This window comes from Salvelinus fontinalis, chromosome 12, assembly GCF_029448725.1.
Source record: "Salvelinus fontinalis isolate EN_2023a chromosome 12, ASM2944872v1, whole genome shotgun sequence".
NCBI lineage: Eukaryota > Metazoa > Chordata > Actinopteri > Salmoniformes > Salmonidae > Salvelinus > Salvelinus fontinalis.
In genome coordinates, this window is record NC_074676.1 from 24,748,781 (window position 1) to 24,774,383 (window position 25,603).

Consider the following 25,603-nt stretch of genomic DNA (forward strand, 5'->3'; position numbering starts at 1 on the left):
TAACGATGACACACTGGTGGTGGGCCTGACGTTGACTGCGATGAAACAGCCTACAGGGAGGAGGTCAGAGCCCTGTCAAGAGTGGTTCCAGGAAAACAGCCTCTCCCTCAATGTCAGCAAAACAAAGGAGCTGATCGTGGACTACAGGAAACAGAGGGGGGGAGGGTCAAAAACATCAAGTTCATTGGCCTGGACATCACAGATGACCTGACATGGTCCAATCACACCAACCACCGTTGTGAGGAAGGCGCAACAGTGCCTCTTCAACCTCAGGCAACTGAAGAAATACGTCATGGGCCCACGGGTCCTCAAGAAGTTCTACAGTTACACCATCGAGAGCGTCTTGACCGGCTGCTTCACCACTTGGTACGGCAACTGCACCACCTTCAACCAGAATGCTCTACAGAGGGTGGTGAGGACGGCCCAATACATCACTGGGGGCGAGCTCCCTGCCAGGCAGGACGTCTACTCCAGAGGGTGTCGGAGGAAGCCCCAAAAGATAATCAAGGACTTCAGTCGCCCGAGCCTTAGACTGTTCACTCGGTTACCATCTGGCAAGCGGTATCAGAGCATTGGGTTTCGGACCAACAGGCTCTGACAGCTACTACCACCAGGCTATTCGACTGCTGAACAGCTATCCCTAGATGTCTTCCTGCATAGACCTACACCTTAGAGACTATTTGCACCTTAGAGGTTATTTCCACTGACTACCCACACATCCAAATCTTACACACAATAATACTGCATTGTTGAGGGAGCAAGCACATAAGCATTTCATTGCACCTGCTGTAAACTGTGTACGTGACGAATACAATTTGCTTTGATTTTAAACAGCTAACGATAGTGCTGATAGCAAGATGCCTGATAATCATGTTGAAGACCTAATAACCTAGCACGACAACCTCATGTTTATGCATTCAAAGCATTGATCTTACTTATCAGCCGTCCCATCTTTATTTGTCAGCTATGGTTTGACAGTGTAAATTAGTATGGCGGTGCACATGTTGTCTGCATGAAATTCTAATTTCATACTTTTTAGTATACAGTAGAGATCAGTCAATACAGAGGTAAGAAACCCACAGGACATATAATTTGTGTTACAAACTGATTACACTACAATCCAGGTATTTTTTTCCTGGCTGGTATTTATCTCGATGGTGGGGTGACTGGCAGGGGAAAAGTAATTTGAAAATACAGTCCAGAGAGTGGGGCAGGCAAATCCAGCCTGTCAACTCCTGTCACTGTACCTTGCAGGATGAAGGCAGCCAGCATGGCCGCATCCGATGTCTTACACAGGAGGCGGCCATGGTACAGATCTCTCTTGATCTGCAGGAAGACTAAATATCTGTGACCAGAACAGAGAGGGGAAAGAAGGTCAGAGGTCATGAAACTCAGTCACACGTCTACTTTAATGAGATTCATCAATATTACAGACACATATTTTTAGATCTATTGCAAAACAACAACATGGCAAGACATCACCACTGACAAACTCAAAAGAATGTTGATTTTCAGATTCCCTTGGGTGCTTTTGTAACGAGTGACGCTCTCCTCATCCTCAGATGAGGTGAGGAGAGAAGGATCCTCAGACCAAAACGCAGGCTTTGGGAAATAAGCCATCTTTATTAACACAACGATAAAGATGGCAACACGAAACGAAACAAACACTTGCAAAACTACAAAATAACAAAACGACGTTGACGAGACCTGAACATAAACTTACATAACTAAACATAAACTTACGTACAGGTAACAGACGACATCGAAACGAAAACGAAACAAACAAACGCTACAGTCCTATGTGGTACGAACATAACATACGGACACAGGAGACAATCACCCACAAACAAACAGTGAGAATGCCCTACCTAAATATGACTCTTAATTAGAGGCAAACGCAAACCACCTGCCTCTAATCAAGAGCCATACCAGGCAAACCGAAACCAACATAGAAACAGATAACATAGAATACCCACCCAACCTCACGTCCTGACCAACTAACACACAAAAACTAACATAAATAGGTCAGGAACGTGACAGCTTTGAATAAAAAATTATAGATTTTGCACAAAATGTGCTTTCTGTTTCTGGGGAAAGGATGTTTAAATTAGTTTTGGGGACAGGGTTTGGTAGGGAAGGTCCTGAGGCAAACTGCTGCTATTGTCGACTGACTGTGTTTCTGTTTAAGCCTACAGATTAGAACCCAGATGGGACCAGGGCCTCCCAGAACACAGCAGCACTGTCTGCCAGATACACCAGCTGCACTGGCTGCAGACTGAGACTAACACCTGGAACAATGCAGCTACACTGGCTGCAGACTGAGACTAACACCTGGAACAATGCAGCTACACTGACTTCAGACTGAGACTAACACCTGGAACAATGCAGCTACACTGACTTCAGACTGAGACTAACACCTGGAACAATGCAGCTACACTGGCTGCAGACTGAGACTAACACTTGGAACAATGCAGCTACACTGGCTGCAGACTGAGACTAACACCTGGAACAATGCAGCTACACTGGCTGCAGACTGAGACTAACACCTGGAACAATGCAGCTGCACTGGCTGCAGACTGAGACTAACACCTGGAACAATGCAGCTACACTGGCTGCAGACTGAGACTAACACCTGGAACAATGCAGCTGCACTGGCTGCAGACTGAGACTAACACCTGGAACAATGCAGCTACACTGGCTGCAGACTGAGACTAACACCTGGAACAATGCAGCTGCACTGGCTGCAGACTGAGACTAACACCTGGAACAATGCAGGCGTTAGCATTGGTTTCTGTACAGGTTTGCCCATTTAAAGATTCTGAAAGTGAATGTAACATGTGAAAGAAACGGTTTAATGGACCATTTGGAGAGACGACCAAATGGACCCCAGATTCCCCTGACACGAACTTGACACAACCAACACCAAAATAAGTCCAGGAGAACCCATGTGAATGCGAAAAGACACGTGTGCTCGGCTGTAACTTTGTAATCTAGACCAGCTCCACAACAGTTGATAGCATATCACTTAAGGAGCCATACGTGTTCAAAAAACTACCTCGCATTCTCTCTCTGGGTGACACCAGTAAATCACCGATGCTGTACCCTGCCAATTTTCTGCCCTACATTTATTTTGTCTTTTTATCTGCCTTTCACACTTCTGCTGTCGGTAGATTTGTTGAAGGGCAGCCGTGAATTGAAATGAATATTTTACCCATCCCTATCCTCTTCCCTCATTGTGTGGTCTAACCATTGTGTTATATATTATACAGTATCCTTTCAGTATTTGATTAACAAGGAAACAATATTGAAAAAGACATGTCATTGATTTATATCATTTACCCTCCTTTTACTGTTCCTCTCCCTGACCTCCAACTAGATGAGGTGGTCTATCCCTCCCTGCCACTCTCATAATCTCTCTCTCTATCTCTCTTTTCCTCAGCCTTCACTCCCCTGTTCCCCTCCCTCTCCCACTCCATCAGAACCTCTCACACATACACAATCCACACAATTCATTATCTGCATTCAGCATTCTATGTTCATTTCATCACACCCAAGTGAATGAATCCCTAGACAGTAATGAATATGAGATGTCGAACACCTCATATGAAACAGGCTAGGTGTGTATGCCTCCTTTCAACACATACACACACATTGTAACAGACATAATCAAACACACGTACCGATACACAGACAAAAGAAACACACTCATACTCAATTGCACACGTACTGTGCATTCAGAAAGTATTCAGACCCTTCACTTTTTCCACATTTTGTTACGTTACAGCCTTATTCTAAAATTGATTAAATAATTTTTTTTACTAATCAATCTACAAACAATACCACTTAATGACAAAACAACTCGAAATTGAGCTCAGGTGCATCCTGTTTCCATTGATCATCCTTGAGATGTTTCTACAACTTGATTTGAGTCCACGTGTGGTAAATTCAATTGATAGGACATGAATTGGAAAGGCACACACCTGTCTATATATGGTCCCACAGTTGACAGTGCATGTCAGAGCAAAAACCAAGCCATGAGGTCGAAGTAATTGTCCATAGAGCTCCGAGACAGGATTGTGTCAAGGCACAGATCTGGGGAAAGGTACCAAAAAAAAGTCCAGCATTGAAGGTCCCCAATAACACAGTGCCCTCCATCATTCTTAAATGGAAGAAGTTTGGAACCACCAAGACTCTTCCTACAGCTGGCCGCCCGGCCAAACTGAGCAATCGGGGGAGAAGGGCCTTGGTCAAGGAGGTGACCAAGAACCCAATGGTCACTCTGACAGAGCTCCAGAGTTCCTCTGTGGAGATGGGAAAACCTTCCAGAAAGACAACCATCTCTGCAGCATTCCACCAATCAGGCCTTTATGGTAAAGTGGCCAGACGGAAGCCACTCAGTAAAAGGCACATGACAGCCCGCTTAGAGTTTGCCAAAAGGCACCTAAATGACTCTCAGACCATGAGAAACAAGATTATCTGCTCTGATGAAACCAAGATTGAAACTCTTTGGCCTAAATGCCAAGCGTCACGTCTGGAGGAAACCTGGCACCATCCCTATGGTGAAGCATTGTGGTGGCAGCATCATTCTGTGGGGATGTTTTTCAGCGGTAGGGACTGGGAGACTAGTCAGGGTTGAGGAAAAGATGAACGTAGCAAAATACAGAGAGATCCTTGATGAAATCCTGCTCCAGAGCGCTCAGGACCTCAGACTGGGGCGAAGGTTCAATTTCCAACAGGACAACGACCCTAAGCACACAGCCAAGACAACGCAGGAATGGCTTCGGGACAAGTCTCTGAATGTCCTTGAGTGCCCAGCCAGAGCCCAGACTTGAACCTGATCGAACATCTCTGGAGAGACCTGAAAATAGCTGTGCAGCGACGCTCCTCATCCAACCTGACAGAGGTTGAGAGGATCTGCAGAGAAGACTGGGAGAAACTCCCCAAATACAGGTGTGACAAGCTTGTAGCGTCATACCCAAGAAGACTCGAGGCTGTAATCGCTGCCAAAGGTGCTTCAACAAAGTACTGAGTAAAGGATCTCAAAACATATGTCAATGTGATATTTCCATTTTTAAATTCTATAAAAATTTGTAAAAATTTGTAAAAACCTGTTTTAGCTTTGCCATTATCGGGTATTGTGGGTAGATTGATGAGGAAAAAAACTATTGAATCAATTTTAAAATAAGGCTGTAATGTAACAAAATGTGGAAAAAGTGAAGGGGTACTTTCCGAATGCACTGTACCTGCTTCTTTGATGTCATCATCAGGAGGTAGAAATCAGAGCGTATCAGAGGGTGTTTAAAGGCCCTATTGAGGGCACAGAGAGGCTTTTCTGGGTGACCTCATTGCAGACTGCACAGGGGATGAGGGAGTCAGGCAAAGAACTGTGCAAAAATGATTCCAATCTGAGCTAGCTGGGGGCTAATCATGTATCATTTAGAGGAGTCTGCTAGCCGTCACTGACCCTCAGTCCTCCTCCTTCCCTGCCTTCCCTCAACAGCCAGCCAGTCAGCCGGCCAGAGAGACCAACTGAGAGCACAGCCCAGCTACACAGCCTCCCAATTTAGCATACATTTCTGAGAACAGGCTCGCCCGCCAGCTTACTTAGGAAGGCTCTTTTTAATATTTATCGCACTATTTTAGACACAAAGTGCTCAGAATTGTTTTATTATGGAGGCCCTTCAATAATGACTAGAAAAACTAAAAATACTGTATGTGCATTCAGCAGGCAAACACTTCTGGAGAAAAAGAAAAGTATGAGAAAATGTGATAAGCAGAGGGTACTTTGAAACTGCTTTTGAAAAGGCAAAAGTTATTAAAAGATGTTATACACCAAACCATAGCTGCTCTACCTTACTTCTTCTTTATACTAGAGCAGTGGTTCCCAAACTTTTATAGTCCCGTACCCCTTCAAACATTCAACCTCCAGCTGCGTACCCCCTCTAGCACCAGGGTCAGCGCACACTCAAATTGTGTTTTTTTGCCATCATTGAAAGCGATACAATAAATGTATTAAACATAGAATGAGTGTGAGTTTTTGCCACAACCCGGCTCGTGGGAAGTGACAAAAAGCTCTTATAGGACAGGGCACAAATAATAATATAATAGTAATCAATAATTTTGCTCTTTATTTATCCATCTTACATAAAACCTTATTTGTTCATCAAAAATTGTGAATAACTCACCACAGGTTAATGAGAAGGGTGTGCTTGAAAGGATATACATAACTCTGCAATGTTGGGTTGTATTGGAGAGTCTCAGTCTTAAATCATTTTCCACACACAGTCTGTGCCTGTATTTAATTTTCATGCTAGTGAGGGCCGAGAATCCACTCTCACATAGGTACGTGGTTGCAAAGGGCATCAGTGTCTTAACAGCACGATTTGCCAAGGTAGGATACTCTGAGCGCAGCCCAAACCAGAAATCTGGCAGTGGCTTCTGATTAAATAGAATTTTCACAGAACCGCTTGTTGCAATTTCGATGAGACTCTCTTGTTCAGATATCGGTAAGTGGACTGGAGGCAGGGCATGAAAGGGATAACGAATCCAGTTGTTTCGTCCGTTTCTGGAAAGTACCTGCATAATTGCGCACCCAGCTCACTCAGGTGCTTCGCTATATCACATTTGACATTGTCCGTAAGCTTGAGTTCATTTGCACACAAAAAAATCATACAATGATGGAAAGACCTATGTGTTGTCCTTCTTAATGCAGACAGAGAAGAGCTCCAACTTCTTAATCATAGCCTCAATTTTGTCCCGCACATTGAATATAGTTGTGGAGAGTCCCTGTAATCCTTGATTCAGATCATTCAGGCGAGAAAAAACATCACCCAGATAGGCCAGTCATGTGAGAAACTCATCATCATGCAAGCGATCAGACAAGTGAAAATCATGGTCAGTAAAGAAAACTTTAAACTTGTCTCCCCATTTAAAAAAACGTGTCAATACTTTTGCCCTTGATAACCAACGCACTTCTGTATGTTTTAAAAGCGTTACATGTTCCCTGCCCATATCATTGTATAATGCAATAGTTTTTTGTGCCTTTTCCCCAGCATTGTCCCAGCCATATCCGTGGCAGCAGGAATAATTAAGTCCTCCACAATAGTATGGGGCTTGCCTGTCCTAGCCACTCGGTAGCTCACCATATAAGACGCTTCTAGCCCCTTCTTATTCATGGTATCTGTTGCTTTTATACATGTCTTACTACTCGAAAGTCGTCTTTATTCTCGCTCCAAAAACTCCCGTGGCTTATTTTTCAAATTGTCATGTTTCGTTTCTAAATGTCTGCGCAAGAGTGAAAGTTTCCCGCGAGAGAGTAACGGTTAATGTGATTGGATGTTAATTATTTTATAGGCTACCTGTATTTGACATTGTGTTGTTATTTCGCTGAACACTAGTTGGTTTCATTTTATTTTTGGCAGTGAAACGTACCCCAGTTTGGGAATACCTGTACTAGAGGAACCCAGAGTGGTGGCTGGGGGAGTGGTTGTTGGCATTTCTTTACTTTGCTGAGCGTCAAAAAAATCCTACCTGGTTATTTCCTCTTTGAGAGCAGCGGGATCAGGAGGGTAAAACTTGACTCTGAGACACATGGTGAACGGAGGCTGGGCTGGGGGACAAAGGCTTGAGTCAGCAATGGAGAACAAAATAGTCAGGAACATTTCATGGTCAGTTAAAATGATTAACTGAAAAAAATGCTCTAAAAGCACCACCTTGCAAAAGTGTTCTAACATAGTGCTAACATGAATTGATGAAACCATTTCAGTTAACATATTAGCATTTCAAATGGCTACTCAATTTAAACAGAACCCATTAATTAAGCAATCTTTGAAGGTGGCACTGAAAAATTACTACCATAAATGAAAATGAGTTTCGATCTTTACTTCATATCATAGCACAGTATACAGTAGATTAGGTTAACGGAATCTCACTTAAACTCTGTATCCACAATTAGCAAGACACAGTTCATGATGATTTGCAAAGACAAGAGAGTGGGTGAGAGACCTTAGTGTGGATTATCTTCTGCTAGGATTTATTTGAGTTTTTTTGAGGGACAGTTCATCTTTTCTGTCCATACTCACAGTCAAATGGAGAATCTTGATCTGTTGAAATCATAATACAGTAACTTCCTACCATCTGTATTCAAATGCACAATCATTACATTTACATTGTAGCAGACACTCTTAGCCAGAGCCATGTACAGGAGAAATTAGGGTTAAGTGCCTTGCTCAAGGGCTCATGACAGATTTGTCACCTAGCTGGCTCAGGGATTTGAACCAGCAACCTCTTGGTTACTGGCCCAATGCTCTTAACCATTAGGCTACCTGCCACCCATTAGTCAAATTACATAATGTGTCATTAGAGACCCCATGGTGATGATAACTATAATTGCTCAATTGGCAGAATGATCATAGCATGAACCGGAAGACACTCAAAATACTTACATTTCATCTGCTTGGCAATACACTTTGTGACCTCCAACCAATGCTGCATCAACAACAAAAAAGACACATGATCAAAGTGTGACAAAAGTGAAACGTCTGAAAATCCTGCTTCTACCGCCTTAACTACAGCTGAGCTGAGCTGTTACTCCTGACACCATGCTCATATCACTCCATATCACTCTACAAAAGCTAGCAGGTTAAATGCAATAGACAGGAATGACCATTCATCTAAAGACGTGTGAAAGCCTGTGTCATGTCATGTCAGCTTCGGATCTAAAACACACCAACACCATTCATGCTATCAAGTCCTGATTTGTATAATTAAATCAACATCATGCTGAAGCAAATTGAACAGTGAAGGCCCAAAAATACAAAAAAAACAAAGAAATATTTATAAATATGTACAAACAGTGTATTCCTAAAGACTTTAAATCTTTGTCTATAAATGACAGTAATGGATGTTGTATCAGATGATACTACACCAGTATGCCTGGGCCTGGCCAGACAGACAGACAGACAGACACACTGCGGCAGTGCTCTCTAGGCTCAGTGCTGAAGGTAACTCTGGTTCTGCCAGTATATCAGGCCCTGGTTCACCCCCCTGTCCTTCTGGGAACATTAACTCCATCAAGCCCCTCTCTTCTTTGGTAATGCAGGATCAGCAGGACCTGTGTCTTGTCTCTGTGGCTAAAACACCCACTCTGAGCACATGTTAATTCTTTATGAATCAAGCAGTGCAGCTACAAGCTATTTTTAGTGCTCTGCTGCTGCTGATGGAATGAGTGTCACTCGAATATGGTGTGTTATGAAAGAAAGAAAATAACATACATCTTCAATCTGGCCTTGTATCTCTTTGAACCGTCACCTCTACTGCAGTATGCTTCATGCAGCACACGGACACACAGACACACGCACGCACGCAAGCACTCACACACACACACACCCGCTGCTTGTCTGGGTCCACATATCTGATGCCAAAGTAGTCCTTCTCCAGTAGGTTCAGGTGGTGGCAGATGAGGTCGAACAGATACTGTCCTTTAGCATCCCGCTGCAAGACAAGGAGAAAACAATAACATGAGGAACTGACAGAAAACACAAGAAAAGAGCACAACAAACTACTGTAAGCAGGCAATTTCGAGGAAATACCCCCACTTAAAGGACATAAGTGTTCCAGGGACTCAACAACTCCATTAGGACATGAGGGAGAACCTCTGCCAAAGTTTGAGTGTGAGATTAAGGGCAAGAGGGAGGTAATTTACTGATATATAAATGTGCTTCATATTTCCCAGAACCTGTAGAGATATCTAGGATTTATCCAATATTGATGACAGCCACCACAGCCATCTGCTGAGTCTGGGCCAGAAGCCCTCCATAGCTGAGAAAAAATGAGAGAGTGGATTAAGTGTGCTGAGATCTGGCTGGGTTAGACTGATGGACTGTGACCCTCCCTTGCTTGCGTGTGGGCACGCTGCCCTCAGAGCAGCAGTCTGGCACACCACACAGTGGCACAGAGGACTAGACGCAGTGGGCACACTCTTCCACTGACTCTCTCCTACACATCTGATGCCCCCGTCGGTCTCCTATATTCTGCACAGCCACGGGTGCAATTCCTATGGACTAACCCAGCCTCCCTATTGAGTCCAGACCCTCTACACTGAGTTTAATGCAAATGTTTCTTCTCCTTAAAATTACTGTACCTCTAGGCCTGTACATTTAGACAGACAAATGGTGTGTTACCGCACCTATTTTCTAAAGGTTAATGAAGGTTAACCAAGTATCACACAGTTTAGGTATGATGATTGGTCAAACCCATAATACACTATATACACTATATAGAGTATATTATGCTGAGAACAATTGCATATGATTTAAAGGCATTCATTAAGGTCCCGGGTTTAAACTAAGCTAACATATGTAATTGTTTTCCGATGGTCATACCAAGGAACATTTTTGCTTTTTGATTTAGAGTTAAACCCTTTTTTGGCACTAAAGTACTTCCATAGACTGAGTGTACAAAATATTAGGAACACCTGCTCTTTCCATGACAAAGACTGACCAGGTGAATCCAGGTGAAAGCTATGATCCCTTATTGAGCGATCATTTGTCACTTGTTAAATCCACTTCAATCAGTGTATATGAAGGGGAGGAGACAAGTTAAAGGAGGATTTGTAAGCTTTGAGAGAATTGAGACATGGATTGTTTATGTGTGCCATTCAGAGGGTGACAAAACATTTAAGTGCCGTTGAACGGGGTATGGTAGTAGGTGCCAGACACACCGGTTTGAGTGTGTCAAGAACTGCAACGCTGCTGGGTTCTTCACACTCAACAGTTTCCCGTGTGTATCAAGAATGGTCCACCACCCAAAGGACATCCAAAACAACAGATATCACTAGATTAAACAGCCTGGATTTTTGATTATGCTAATTAGATTTCCACGAGGTCGCGGGTATCGACTCTAGTTAAGAGGAGATAAAAGAGAAGGCAAGGCAGAGGAGAGGATAGAAGAGGAGGGGAGACTCTGCCCACCTGTACCAGCACCAGTTTTCCCCTCCCTCGCTCATACACCACTGAAAGACCTATCATGCTCCCAGCTCTGATTACTATTTGAAATGTCACTCAAATCAACATGTTTTCCATAATAATATCCACCCTCTCTGAATTATTCCAGAAAGATAAGTTATTTGAATTTTCAGCAAACATTGCACACCACCATAATAAGTTGTTTCCCTCTGGTGGAGCTTAAGGCATTTGTAAGGCCTGCTGGTATTAGCAGAAGCACAAACCAGGGATGATTACAGCTCATTGGAACAGGGTGGTGATCCATCTGGCAGGCAGGCAACTAATACACCTCTCTACCTAGCCGACAACCTGGGAGTTATATACTGCAGACTCAGTTAGGCTGTCAGCTTAACACTGTGTCTGTTAGTCAGCTAACTAGAATAATGGCAGTGCTTCTGTGATGAGCATGTGTACCGAAACTGGGTGGACTAGAATTCTGATACACTGGCACCCCTCACAGATTACTGTGCAACATCAGGAAACAACAGACTAAATGATAACAATTATTACAATATCCTGAATCAGTACCAACGTAAAAAGTCATCTTCAAAGCAATGTTATAAAAGAAATGCAATCAATACATGTGAATGATCTGTTTATCACTCAGTGCCATTGCATTTTAATAGCTGAAGAGGATACATGCAGGTGCTGAAGTTGTGCCTTCTAGGCATGACGTGTGACATATTAAGAGGATTGCATCTCCCAGTCTTACTAATAACTGGGATGTGGATGAAGAGGTGATACATCAGTGCCAGGGAGAGAACGCAGATTAATGATCGCTCCACTGCTCTCCCTCCCCTTCTCCCTCCCCATGCCAGGGACAAACAGGCCTCACGTGCCACCTCCGTCCCTCCCCACTGGATCACTAGGGGCCGTTTAATGGAGCTTAGTAATGGGGTCAGTCAACACACATGCTCATCACAATCAAACTCATATAAGCTCATAAGTCTTCACTCAAACTTTTAAAGGAACACGCTTCCAGGTCAAGCATACAAGTATCATGCGTCAGATGAATCTGTCACGCTCCTATTGATAACATGTCAGCCAATGAGGACTGTTTTGTGACCTTGGAGGGGAGGATAATGTGGTTAATCCACATTTGTATCTACAGCACATCGATATCTCTAGCATTTCCCACTGTCTACATTTGCATAGCAACCAGAGATGTTCATGATGCCCTCAGTGCAGTCAGAGCTCTGCATGCCTATTTTTGGTAGTCTGACAGATGGGGAGCAGTCGACGTTAAACGCATACGATTGAAGCATGCAAAGCACAATGTGATGTGTGGGTGAACAGCAGATGATTCCCTAAATGAGCTCCTGACACAGAGGGGGCTGAGGTCTGCTGAGAATAAGACACTGACCATGCGTGGGTAACATGCTGCTGTTGGCCTGGACACCACCTGATGGCTGCTGCTACTGGATCTCAATGGATCTCTCCAGTCCAGAGGACAAGAAGACATGTCCCTCCCCCTCACCATTAAGAACAGAGCTGTGAGTGAACTGTGAGTGGAGGTCACCTCAGGCCAGGCTAGACCAGGGCAGTGGGCTGCTAGAGTTAGCCTCAATCACTCTCTCTGTCCACATTGGGCCTGTGATGGCAGAGGAAGTGTCTCTTTGATCAGTAATCTCCTCAACGTCATTACTCAGGCTCCAGCTAACACACTTCAGAGAGAGCCCTGTCAGAGAAGGCTTACCGGGTGCCAAATATCAGTGCGAGCAAGCGCTGCTAACAGTCTGACCTTTCTCACAGGAAGCCTTAGGGCTTGCGGACCTCCATAGGCAATCGTCATTGTCACTTCTAGACCTCTCCCTCACATCCAACTCAACCCGACATGCCTGCTTACTTGCCCCGGGCAGAAATTGAAGCGCAAAGGGGCAATGCATTGCGCAAGGACACACACACACACGCTTATCAATTATGCATATTACATCCTTATAAAATAGGTATGGGACACAGATCCCTCAATATGATCAATCACAGTCTCTCACTCTGAGTATTGACACAACATCCCATCGTAATAAAACATTCTTGTTCACCTTGCATTTAGAATTAGAATTAAACGTTGTTTCTTCAACTTGAATAAGTTGTATTTTATGAAAGCTGTAAATAGACAATACACATTGTTCTGAGATGCACCGGCCACAAAAACCACCACTGGGCAGAAATCCCCGCCAAGGCGAGCCAATGACAAAGCAAAAAAGTCTGGTAGACAGTGATGTATATGGGCAACCGATGACGCATTGAGTCAGACAGGAAGCCTGAATTTTTCTGCAGACAGCAAGTGTGTTAGTATTCCAAAGCACTCCTCTCCCCCTTTCTCGCTCCTTCTCCTCTCTCCCTCCCTGAGTCATTTCTCTACCCCACACAAAGCCCAGCTGCATTATTCCCCTCCAACATGCTCTGTAATTATAGGATCTGTGTGACGGTGTGGCAGGAAAAAAGGATCTAATGAATGATGCTGGTGAATTCCTAATTAAAACTAATGCAGCGTCTCTTCAGCTGGGTTGGTCAGGGGTTGTTAAAGGGTATCGACCAAACTGCCAATAGAATCCCCTGGTCTGACCATTGACTAACCAAATCAAATAGCATCTCCGATAAAGACATTGGTTTGTTCGTGTGAACAGGGATTCAGTGATTGTTGTTGTGGCAGTAGCATCTGGTGTGAAAACCTATGCATTTTGTTACCCATAGTGACATTTTACAGTTGAGTACACTTTTATTAAAAAGGGTAACAAAAGGGTTCTTTGGCCGTCCCCATAGGATAATTATTTTTGGTTCCAGGTAGAACCCTTTTGGGTTTCATGTCGAACCCTCTGTGGAAAGGGTTCTACATGGAACCCAAAAAGATTCTACCTGGAACCAAAAAGTGTTCTTCAATGGGTTCTCCTATGAGGATGGCCAAAGAACCCTTTTAGGTTCTAGATAGCACTTTCCTGTAAACAGACTGCATCCTCTGCCATCAAATCCAAAGAATGGTTCATAATAATGATTGGGGGGGAAATCAATACAGTTACATATCGGGATATTACTTTAAACAGGGAGCCAATTTGATTTCTGACCTTTTATTTCCATGACTTGTTTTCTCATGGCTCTCTCTTGTCCCTCTGCAGCAAACATATGGTGAGCAATATGTTTGTAACACCGAATCGCAATACAATCACAGTATCGAATCGCAATACATATTGAATCGCAATACATATCGTATCGGCACCTAAGTATTGTGTAAGTATATTGCAATTCCCAGCCCTAATTCATCATAAATCATAAAAACATTTGGCTAAACCTGTGGCAAAATGCCTTCCTGTACTAATACTACCGTACGCATAAGTAGTAGCACAGCCATGAAAAGGAGGGATAATTCTATTAAATGTCATACTGCTTCACAAGCGTTTTCCTCTCCTGCGTTGTCTCTGTTGGCTGCAGTCTTAATTTGGTCATTAAACTGTAATTTACTGAACAATAGCTCATCCTGGAGGTAATGCTGCGCCAACAGTAGCACATCTTCCATGCAATGCCCATAACGTGTCACCTTGTAAATGGTTGGGCTGCTTTAACTGGCAAAACAACCCCCGTCTCCATCATGTCGGTGTGTCCAAACAGACATCCAGAGCTCCTGCAGGGTATAAGGCTTCACAGGACACAAAGTTGATGGAGCTCTAGCCAGATACTTGAATGGAGCAGATAGCCATAGGCCTACAACTTATACGTACAGTATGCTCAATGGCAAAAAGACTGACCAGCAAAATAATCCCCCAGGCTTAAAACAGCATCATTGCTACCCTATTTCCTAAGGGTCCCCTTGAGTACAATGCCCACTTTCCTCTCAGATTAATCATTAAAATGGGCTCTATGTCAACCTTGCAATACAGAACATTAATAAAAGACAGTTTAATTTTATAGCGAGGGGGAAGGAAACACAATGCTGCTGGCTCGTGTGTGTGTGCGTGCGTGCGTGCGTGCGTGCGGTTTAAAGCACAGAGAGGACCTGGAATGGTAGAGCCCTGGTGTAATTCCTCTGGTTTCATTAATAGATTACTTTCCTTAGCTTCGGGGCCTGGGGTGTGTGAGTGATTGCATTGTTAATGTAGCACACTCAGCTTGTGTGAGGTACATGCTCAGGTTCTGCTGCCACAGCATCACAGCCTGGGGCCTGGGACCCAGAGCACACCAACGCATGCACACACGGCAACTCATCCACAACCCATTACATACAGTACACACATACCTCTGCTTCAAACGGAAAATCAACAATCAAGTTCTTAAGCCATTCCAAGTAACGATTAGAGAACGATTAACGATCACCCAGGAAACCTACAGGTTCTTTTAAACAGAGAACATAACATCAGACAGTTGTAAAGAGCAAATCGTTATGATGTAGATTTGTTATATTCATTCTTAAGCACTCAAGACATTTATCAAGCACTTAGGCTTTATTGACCCCAGAGAGTGTCCTTCACATATCTGCAGTGTTCTGTGGTAATGGGAATGTAAGGCAAAGGGATTACAGAGCACATTCTCCACTCAGCCACTTCACCTGCTAGGTTCATACTGTATGGTGGTGAATAGGGTTGAAAAATTCCTGGAACTTTCAATAAATTCCCTGGTTTTCCCGAAATCCCAGTTGGAGGTTTCTAGAGTAAGCAGAAAATCCGGAATCCTCCAAACAGGATTTCTGGAAGACAAGGGAATTTATTGAAAATTCCATGAATTTTGCAACCCTACTGGTGAACATTGGGAACGAGGCAATAGGCTTCCTCTAAACCTTTCACCTGCACTGGGCTGGTGCTGCTCATCTCCCCAGTTACAACCCTGACCACCTAGTCTCCATCACACACTGGTCCCACTAGGAGAGGAGGCTAGGATGCTGGATTTAGAGGGGGATAAGCTGAACTGACATTTTGGGACCTGGGAGACGATGGTAGAATCCGTGGCTCAGACACAGCAGCTAATTAAAACTTTAGAGAGTCTATGATGACTCAAACAGGATAAAATCACACAGGAAGTAAAAAAGAGTAAACCTATTTTAGTGCTTAGTCCCCTCCTGTAATCCCTGTTCACCCATGACTGCGTGGCCACACACGACTCCAACACCATCATCAAGTTTGCTGATGACACGAAGATGGTAGGCCTTTCCTTTATGACATAATTTGTAATCATCGTATGATTCATTCTGTTTATATGTAATTCTGTGTGATTAATTCGGTATATAGTAAATAAATAATTAAACCCAATTTTGTATTGCTGATTCAACTTGTTAGCCAGGGTTCGTGAAGATAACCAAGAATTTACAACTTTCAGATGAGACTGAAATAAGGTGACGATTAATATTGACTGCTATTGATGTAAAATATTACTAGGTCTTTAAGAGTTTATTCGGAAGATAACTGCTCTATAAATATTATTTTGTGGTGCCCCGACTTTCTAGTTAATTACATTTACATGATTAGCTCAATCAGGTAATATTAATTACAGAGAAAGGATTTTATAGCATGTCATATCACTTAATCCGGCATAGCCAAAGATACGACAGTCTATTGCAGTGAGATTTTCAGAATTGTTTGTTTTTCTATAATATCCATGTTTTTGCATGTACTGTACATTGATTGGTTGATTCATTTTATGCAACACAAAGATAAATAACATACAGTTTTGTAACCTAATCCAATCTGTTAGTAATTGGATTAATTGCTGTTCCAGTGTAGATGGTTGAGGTAGTCTCAGTATTCAATCTTCCCTACACTGGCAGTCATTCTGAATACAGGTTGCGGGTGATTAACAAGTCCACTTGTTGGATATCCTAACTCTGGCTGGATTCCAATAGGAATTACAGATCACTTTGCAAGGCATCATAATGTAATTTACAGGCCTGATGTGACCTGTAAACCAGGAGATTCCTAACACCACTGTGTTTGGAGATAACTAGGCTCTCAAAGAAAGCCTTATGATATAGCCTGAACATACAAAACATTAGGAACACCGTCCTAATATTGAGTTGCACCCCTGTTTGCCCTAAGAACAACCTCAATTTGTCAGGGCATGGACTCTACAAGGTGTTGAAAGCGTTCCACAGGAATGCTGGCCCATGTTGACTCCAATGCTTCCCACAGTTGTGTCAAGTTAGCTGGATGTCCTTTGGGTGGTGGACCATTCTTGACACACTCGGGAAACTGTTGAGTGTGGAAAAACCCAGCAGCGTTGCAGTTCTTGACACACTCAACCCGGTATGCCTGGCACCTACTACCATACCCCGTTCAAAGGCACTTAAATCTTTAATCCCCCTCTGAATGGCACACATAAACAATCCATGTCTCAATTCCCTCAAAGCTTAAAAATCCTTCTTTAACTTGTATCCTCCCCTTCATCTACACTGATTGAAGTGGATTTAACAAGTGACATCAATACGGGATCACAGCTTTCACATGGATTCACCTGGTCAGCCTGGCGTGGAAAGAGCAGGTGTTCTTAATGTTTTGTACACTCAGTGTATGTAAAGTATTGTCATAAATAATTACATTTTAAAGGCCAATAAAGCTGATGGAACCGTTCATAGAGGGTTTAGGAAGAACCCTTCAAAGATAAAATGGCTATTGGTAAAACCATATACGGGGGTTATTTGAAGAACCCTACATCTGCAAAGGTATCTACCCAGCACCAAATAGGGTTACCCTATGGGGACAAACCCGAAGTACCCTGTATGATTCTACGTAGTGCCTCTTTGTGTGTGTAAACACACACTCTTTTACACTCATCATATGGTGCTGCTGCTCTGTTCTGTATTTTACTCTTATTATTATCTATCCTGATGCCTAGTCACTTTAACCTGCCTTCATGTTTATATCTATCTCAAATACCTCGTACCCCTGCACATTGATCTGGTACTGGAACTCCATTTACCAGAAGATACCGACCCTGCCGTTACACTTGTTTACACTGAGTTGTACTGGGGTTGGAACCCAATCATGGTTACATTAAGACACCGGGGAGCCGACGTACTTCAAACTAGCAGTCTTCTCAATGGAGCAGTTTGGATAAAGGTTACATTTCGAGAACAGTGCGTTATCCCATCCTTGTATTCCGACCTATATATCGCACCGGCTCTACGGTGTCTTAATGATTGAATTCCGACCCCAGTGCAGCTCAGTGTAAACAAGCGTAACGGTAGGGTGAATATCTTCTGGCAAGTACTCCCTGTATATCGTTTCATTCTTGTTTATTTTATTCCTCTTGTGCTACAATTTTTCTTTCATTGTTGGAAATGGCTTGTAAGCAATCATTTTACAGTAAAGTCTACTACACCCAATGTATTCAGTGCATGTGACAAATACAGTTTCATTTGAATTGACCTATCAGAGCTCACTGTGAAATGCTTGCTTATAAGCCTTTCCCAACAATACAGAGTTGAAACATCTCCTTAGTGTGGCTGGAGTTATCAAGAAGTACAGGATGCCAGAGCAGAACTGTTAGCAGGTCAGTGTAAGGAACCACAGTGAGTGGCAGAATGACTTAAGTGTGATCAGCCTGAATACTAAATACTATTCACACTGATCACTCATGGTAACATGCTAAACAGACAGGCAGACATCAGCATAGGCCCATGCCTCATGCCTCATGCCTGTACACATAAACAGAAAAATACAAGTTACATCTAAGAAATGCAGATATCCTAGTGTTAAATTCCAAAACCTGTAATTTCCTGTTACCAGGGCTCTGTGCTGGTCACTGTGCCTACATGTACATGAACCTCCAGAAAGCTGTTGCGTGTTGAGAGAATCAAGTTGTATTGTCCACGAACTAGGTCCTTCAGCCTCCTAGTAGCCAGGGTTCCCACCAGCAGCATAATGCTCTGCTTGGAGAAAAAGCAAGCTGTTTGCACTCAAAAAGTGGGCCATCAAAACACGACGGGAATGAGGCGGAGTATGGATTTGCCCCAGAAACAGGAAGAAACAGGAAAACTAGAAAAGCAACAGATGCTGGGGAGTTGGGACAGACTGAAAACAACACAATGACTACATAATATAAACCACACATACTGTATCTCCTTGTATGAGCATCCATACAAGCTGTTGAAAAGCTCAATTGAGCAGAATATTAAATGTAGCTGTATGGAATGCAAGTTGGCATGTACGGAAGACACATGATAATCAAACCCTTCAGCGAGAGTGGATCCACACTATCCACACTAATGCCAGAGTAATACTTCCAATACTTCAAGTTCAATAATGATGCATAATTAACGATTGTCAGTGGTGGAAAAAAGACTCAAAAGTCATACTGTAGTAAAAGTAAAGGTACCTTAATAGAAAATGACTCAAGTAAAAGTGAGTCACCCAGTAAAATATTACTTGAGTTTAAGTCTAAAAGTATTTGGTTTAAAATATACTTAAGTATCAAAAGTAAATAGAATTGCTAAAATGTACTTTAGTATCAAAAGTAAAGGTAAAAGTATTACAAATTTAAAATACTTAAATTATGCAAACCAGACAGCACAATTATTATTTTTATTTTATATTTACGGATAGCCAGGGGCACACTACAGCACTCTGACATTAATTTACAAACAAAGCATTTGTTTTTAGTGAGTCTGCCAGATCAGATGCAATAGGGATGACCAGGGATGTTCTCTTGATAAGTGTGTGAATTGGACCATTTCCCTGTCAAATTGTAACAAATACTTTTGGATGTCAGAGTAAATGTATGGAGTAAAAAGTACATTATTTTCTTTAGGAATGTAGTGAAGTAAAGTTGTCAAAAATATAAATAGCAAAATTAAGTACAGATATCCCAAAATACTACTTAGTAGTACTTTTATTTATAATTTGTTGTTACTTTTACCCCTTTTTCATGGTAGTTACAGTCTTGTCTCATCACTGCAACTCCCGTACAGACTCAGGAGAGGCAAAGGTCGAGGGCCATGCGTCCTCTGAAACTCAACCCAACCATACTGCTTCTTGACACAATGCTATCTTAACCCAGAAGCCAGTTGGAGGAAACACCATGTACCTGGTGCCCAGCCTGCCACAGGAGTCACTAGTGCACAATGGGACAAGGACAAACCCTCCGCTAACCTGAACAACTGTGCACTGCCCCGTGGGTCTCCCGGTTGCAGCCAGCTGCGACAGAGCCTGGACTCAAACCAAGAATCTCTAGTGGCACAGCTAGCACTGCGATGTAGTGCCTTAGACCACCGCGCCACTCGAGAGGCTACTTAAGTCGTACTTTAAAGTATTTTTAGTTAAGTACATTACACCACTGACGATTGTATCGTAGCTCTCTGATAACCGCTTGAATTAACACATACATTTTTAAAAATATATATATGTATTTTTTTAAATACATTTTATCCCCTTTTCTCGTGGTATCCAATCACTAGTAATTACTATCTTGTCTCATCGCTACAACTCCCGTACGGGCTCGGGAGAGACGAAGGTCGAAAGCCATGCGTCCTCCGAAGCACAACCCAACCAAGCCGCACTGCTTCTTAACACAGCACGCATCCAACCCGGAAGCCAGCAGCACCAATGTGTCGGAGGAAACACCGTGCACCTGGCCCCCTTGGTTAGCGCGCACTGCGCCCAGCCCGCCACAGGAGTCGCTGGAGCACGATGAGACAAGGATATCCCTACAGGCCAAACCCTCCCTAACCCGGACGATGCTAGGCCAATTGTGCATCGCCACACGGACCTCCCGGTCGCGGCTGGCTGCGACAGAGCCTGGGCGCAAACCCAGAGACTCTAGTGGCGCAGCTTGCACTGCGATGCAGTGCCCTAAACCACTGCGCCACCCGGGAGGCCCAACACATACATTTTTAAATACACATTTTAATGTATGTATAATCATATCCATGACAAACATTGAGACTTTGCGTTGAGTATCTGACTCATGTAAACCATCTATCCAATCAGATTAAAACAAGAACACATACAGACGTCTTCAATCCTGTCCTAACAACATTCTGTACCAATCCTGTCCTAACAACATTCTGTACCAATCCTGTCCTAACAACATTCTGTACCAATCCTGTCCTAACAACATTCTGTACCAATCCTGTCCTAACAACATTCTGTACCAATCCTGTCCTAACAACATTCTGTACCAATCCTGTCCTAACAGGATAACAGGATAACAGGATAACATTCTGTACCATACCATTCAGTATCCTCCTGTCCACCCTCTGAAATGTCTTATTAAGTACATACAAAAATTATATGAAGCCATCAATTGCAACATTCAGAAGGGGGGATTGGGACTGTACTGGACTGGGTTCTGTAAGAGAGCCTGGTCTATCTGAATCATTTATTGAGGAGATTGTGGCTCCCCGGGGCCTCCATTAACGCGTTGACACGCAAAGCCGCGGTGTTCCTCTCACGCCTGCATGCACAAGGAGCCAGTCTCCAGGGCCAAACAGCTTTCTGCATTTTCATGGCTGGATTCACCAGTGGTAAGTGATCTCTCCTGAGGCTTGGGAAACAATGGAGGGGGTAAAGTGGCACCATGGAACTCCCTGCCTCTCCACATGGAAACCTGAGGTAGCCAGAGGAACTCCAGTCCTGAGGTAGGAGCTGTACTGTATTGCATGCCACTTCACCACTCCCCTTTTCTCTTCTCCAGTGAGCCTGCCAATACTGATTGATTCATATAATACAGTTTGTAGAAAAAAATTGACAATATGTTATTATCTGCCGTCAAGCCCACTCCATGCTACAGTGTGTTGCTTCAACTGCAAGCTGGTAACGGTTCACAAAACCACAATGACATCAAAATGACTAAACATGAAATTGAACAGAAGGACAATCTCCCTCAGCAAGGTCAGAGGTACCAGGGTATAACCTTCACAGCTATTTTTGCCCGTTCTTTTTCAGTAAGACCAATGCACATAGTTTCACAGGGAGAAGAGAGGATCTGTCGAGCTGAGCTCATGTAGGCCTACGGCAGAGGTGACATCATCAGCATAGAGATAGAAATCAAGCTTTCCGCTGCAATTTACTCCTGAGCTTTTCGCTGGCTTCTGCACTTCTCTCTGTTTATAGATTTTTCCCTTCTGTTGATTACAGAAATATTTGTATGGTATTCCTGAGAAACAGCACTGACCGCAACGATCAGTCACTGAATGTGCAGTTTACTTGTAATACTGTATGTTGAGCTGGATCCTCTCTAAAATAAATATAAATGCATTGGATCCCAGTGTGAGGATGTTTGAGATGGGGCAACTGCTCTCTCAGTAGATGAGGGTTTGAGGGGTGTTGTTGACTAAAATGATCTCTGTGGTGTGTGCTGTGTGTGCAGATGCTGTGAAGAAAGAAAGTAAGAGAAAAGACTGCAGCAGCTGCAAAGTTCAAGAGATGTTCATTTGGCACGGTCCACCTAATACATATGGACGAGGTGGAGGAAGATTTTGGCATGGCATCCACAGAGGCATTAAAATAGCCAGAGAGCTGCGCAAAAGCTCTTAATTATGCAAAAAGGAAAAGAGCTTCCTGCTCTGACCCCAGTGAGCAGCACAGACTGGTGACATGTTATCCATCTACTGTAGCACTGAGAGGATACAGACATCACATCAGGGAGACAGCCAACACCGGACCTGAGTCTGAAGAACAGAACAAGCTCTCTGATTGGATTGGCTCAGTGGGCATTCCAGTGGCATCCCTTACATGGAACTGTCAGACATATAGTGTACACCCAGACAAGGAAATGCTTTATACTGTATATCAGACTGCTCACAGACAGGAGCTGTCTTTGGTATTGGGACTGTTGTATCTCCACAAAAAAAACACAGCACTATGATCCTTTGTGCACACACACATACAGAAGCATACACACAAGTGCAAGTACGCACAAACACGCACGCACACATAAAATGTGACAAATAAATGCGCACTTATGGTCTAAAGTAGCCTGGCCTCACCTTGAATCCACCACGCTCTGTTGAAGCAATTTATCAAACAGCACAGACTAGGTGATGCCCCTGTCATCACTCTTCTGTTCACCACCCTGGCTAGGCTCTGTGCAGCTCTATTATGGACAAGGTGGTCACATGTTGTGGCTGTGTTGGGTAACTTTATGTGACAGGGAAGAGGCCAGTCCCCTGGAGAAAACTCTCAAAGAGGGAGAAACCAAGAGGAACATGTCTATTGGAGGGAACCAAACTGCCTCTGAAATCTTCTTCATACAGCCCCACAGTAGGCTACCGTACACAAATCAAATCAAAGTTCATTGGTCGCATACACAGATCTGCAGATGTTATCGCAGGTGCAGTGAAGTGATTGTGTTTCGAGCTCCAACAGTGCAGTAATACCTAGCAATACAAAACAATTCACACATCATCCCAAAAAAGAAAAAAGAAAAAGAAAAAAAAAAGGAAATTCAAAATGATTAGAACAAGCAATGTCCGGAATATAAATATATATACATATAATGGTGTGTATAGACAGTACGGACAGTATATGAATAGAAAAGGTGTGTGCAGTAGCTATATAGGATGAGCCATGAGAATACAGTATTTACAGTTGAAGTCGGAAGTTTACATACACCTTAGCCAAATACGTTTAAACTCAGTTTTTCACAAATCCTGACATTTAATCCGAGTTAAAATTCCCTGTCTTAGGTCAGTTAGGATCACCACATTATTTTAAGAATGTGAAATGTCAGAATAATAGTTGAGAGAATTATTTATTTCAGCTTTTATTTCTTTCATCACATTCCCAGTGGGTCAGAAGTTTACATACACTCAGTTAATATTTGTTAGCATTGCCTTCAAATTGTTTATCTTGGGTCAAACCTTTCGGGTATCCTTCCACAAGCTTAACACAATAAGTTGGGTGAATTTTGTCCCATTCCTCCTGACAGAGCTAGTGTAACTGAGTCAGGTTTGTAGGCCTTCTTGCTCGCACACGCTTTTTCAGTTCTGCCCACAAATGTTCCATAGGATTGAGGTCAGGGCTTTGTGATGGCCACTCCAATACCTTGACTGTTAAGCCATTTTGACACAACTTTGGAAGTATGCTTGGGGTCATTGTCCATATGGAAGACCCATTTGCGACCAAGCTTTAACTTCCTGACTGATGTCTTGAGATGTTGCCTCAATATAACCACAAAGATCCACTGAGTTTGAAGGCAGGCCTTGAAATACATCCACAGGTACACCTCCAATTGACTCAAATTATTTCAATTAGCCTATCAGAAGCTTCTGAAGCCATGACATCATTTTCTGGAATTTTCCAAGCTGTTTAAGGACATAGTCAACTTAGTGTATGTAAACTTCTGACCCACTGGAAATGTGATACAGTGAATTATAAGTGACATAATCTGTCTGTAAACAATTGTTGGAAAAATTACTTGTGTCATGCACAAAGAAGATGTCCTAAACGACTTGCCAAAACTATAGTTTGTTAACAACAAATTTGTGGAGTGGTTGAAAAATGAGTTTTAATGACGCCAACCTAAGTGTATGTAAACTTCTGACTTCAACACTATATATGGCTCCATATCACACATCAGTTGGCCTGAGCCTTCCAACCATCGCTGCATGTAAGGAGAGAGTAAATGTTGAAATTGTCACGGCCGTCGTAAGGAGGAGATCAAGGCGCAGCGTGGTAAGCGTACATTCTTCTTTATTAAAAAGAACGAACACTGAACAAACAAACAAAATAAACAAAACGAACATTGAAGCTAATTTGGATAGCGCAGACAGGCAACTAAACATAGATCAAGAACCCACAAAACCAAAAGGGAAAATGGCAACCTAAATATGATCCCCAATCAGAGACAACGATAAACAGCTGCCTCTGATTGGGAACCAATTCAGGCCACCATAGACATTCATATACCTAGACTTACCAGAACCCCTAGACATACAAAAAACCACAGACATTACAAAACAAGCATACCCACCCTAGTCACATCCTGACCTAACCAAAATAATCAAGAAAACATAGTTAACTAAGGTCAGGGCGTGACAGAAATGCACATCCACACTGAGCTATTCTCCTGTGGGCTCTGATTCAATCAATTAAATAGACAAAAATGGGAATGACTTGGAGGCATTTTCTTGACTAAAAAGACATTACATTCAAGAGAGAATTACATTTTGACAGTCAAAAGATAAACATTTCACAGTGAATGCCCTTGTTCTTCAGAAAAGCGCTTCTTGCTGCCCTGCTTCTTATGCACTGTCTTTTCTTTTTGAGATCTGACATCTCAGGTTTATTGAGAAAGACACACAATACCTTCAACAGCTGGTTTATTTGCGTCAGCAAATTCTTAAAGTGGCAGTCGAAGGGACAGTTTAACAAGCAAACTAGTGTTGGAAATAATAAAAATAAAATTTTAAATGTCAAAAAAAGCTCCAATAAAAAATTCAGATAACCGATTCCTGAACAGGGCTCATCAACAAAGCCAGGCCGAGAGGAGATGGATAGAAAAAGAAGCAAGAGGAGTTGAAATGCAGGCACCTGTCACAGGGGCTTATCGCATTATCTGCTCACTAAGAGTGGCAATTATGCAAAACAGAGGGTGCAATGGAACTGGGACAATCAGCCACAGTTGGTGTCTACGCATATTTTACAAACAGGAGGCCAAATTCAAAGGGCCGGTGAAGAGGA

At 42.9% G+C, this 25,603-nt stretch overlaps 1 protein-coding gene across 8 annotated transcripts in view; it reads right to left on the reverse strand.

Annotated features, from left to right (window-relative positions):
* The window catches only part of LOC129867042 (FERM domain-containing protein 5), a 123,289-nt gene that overhangs the window by 22,246 nt on the left and 75,440 nt on the right, over nt 1-25,603 (reverse strand). For 4 of the 8 annotated variants that reach the window (XM_055940150.1, XM_055940144.1, XM_055940145.1 and 1 more), the window contains 5 exons: nt 9,388-9,492; nt 8,445-8,487; nt 8,082-8,102; nt 7,531-7,609; nt 1,248-1,345 (listed from right to left, as the gene is read on the reverse strand). In XM_055940150.1, the coding sequence (XP_055796125.1) occupies nt 1,248-1,345; nt 7,531-7,609; nt 8,082-8,102; nt 8,445-8,487; nt 9,388-9,492 (346 nt within the window). The other 4 variants (XM_055940151.1, XM_055940147.1, XM_055940152.1 and 1 more) reach the window with 4 other exon arrangements.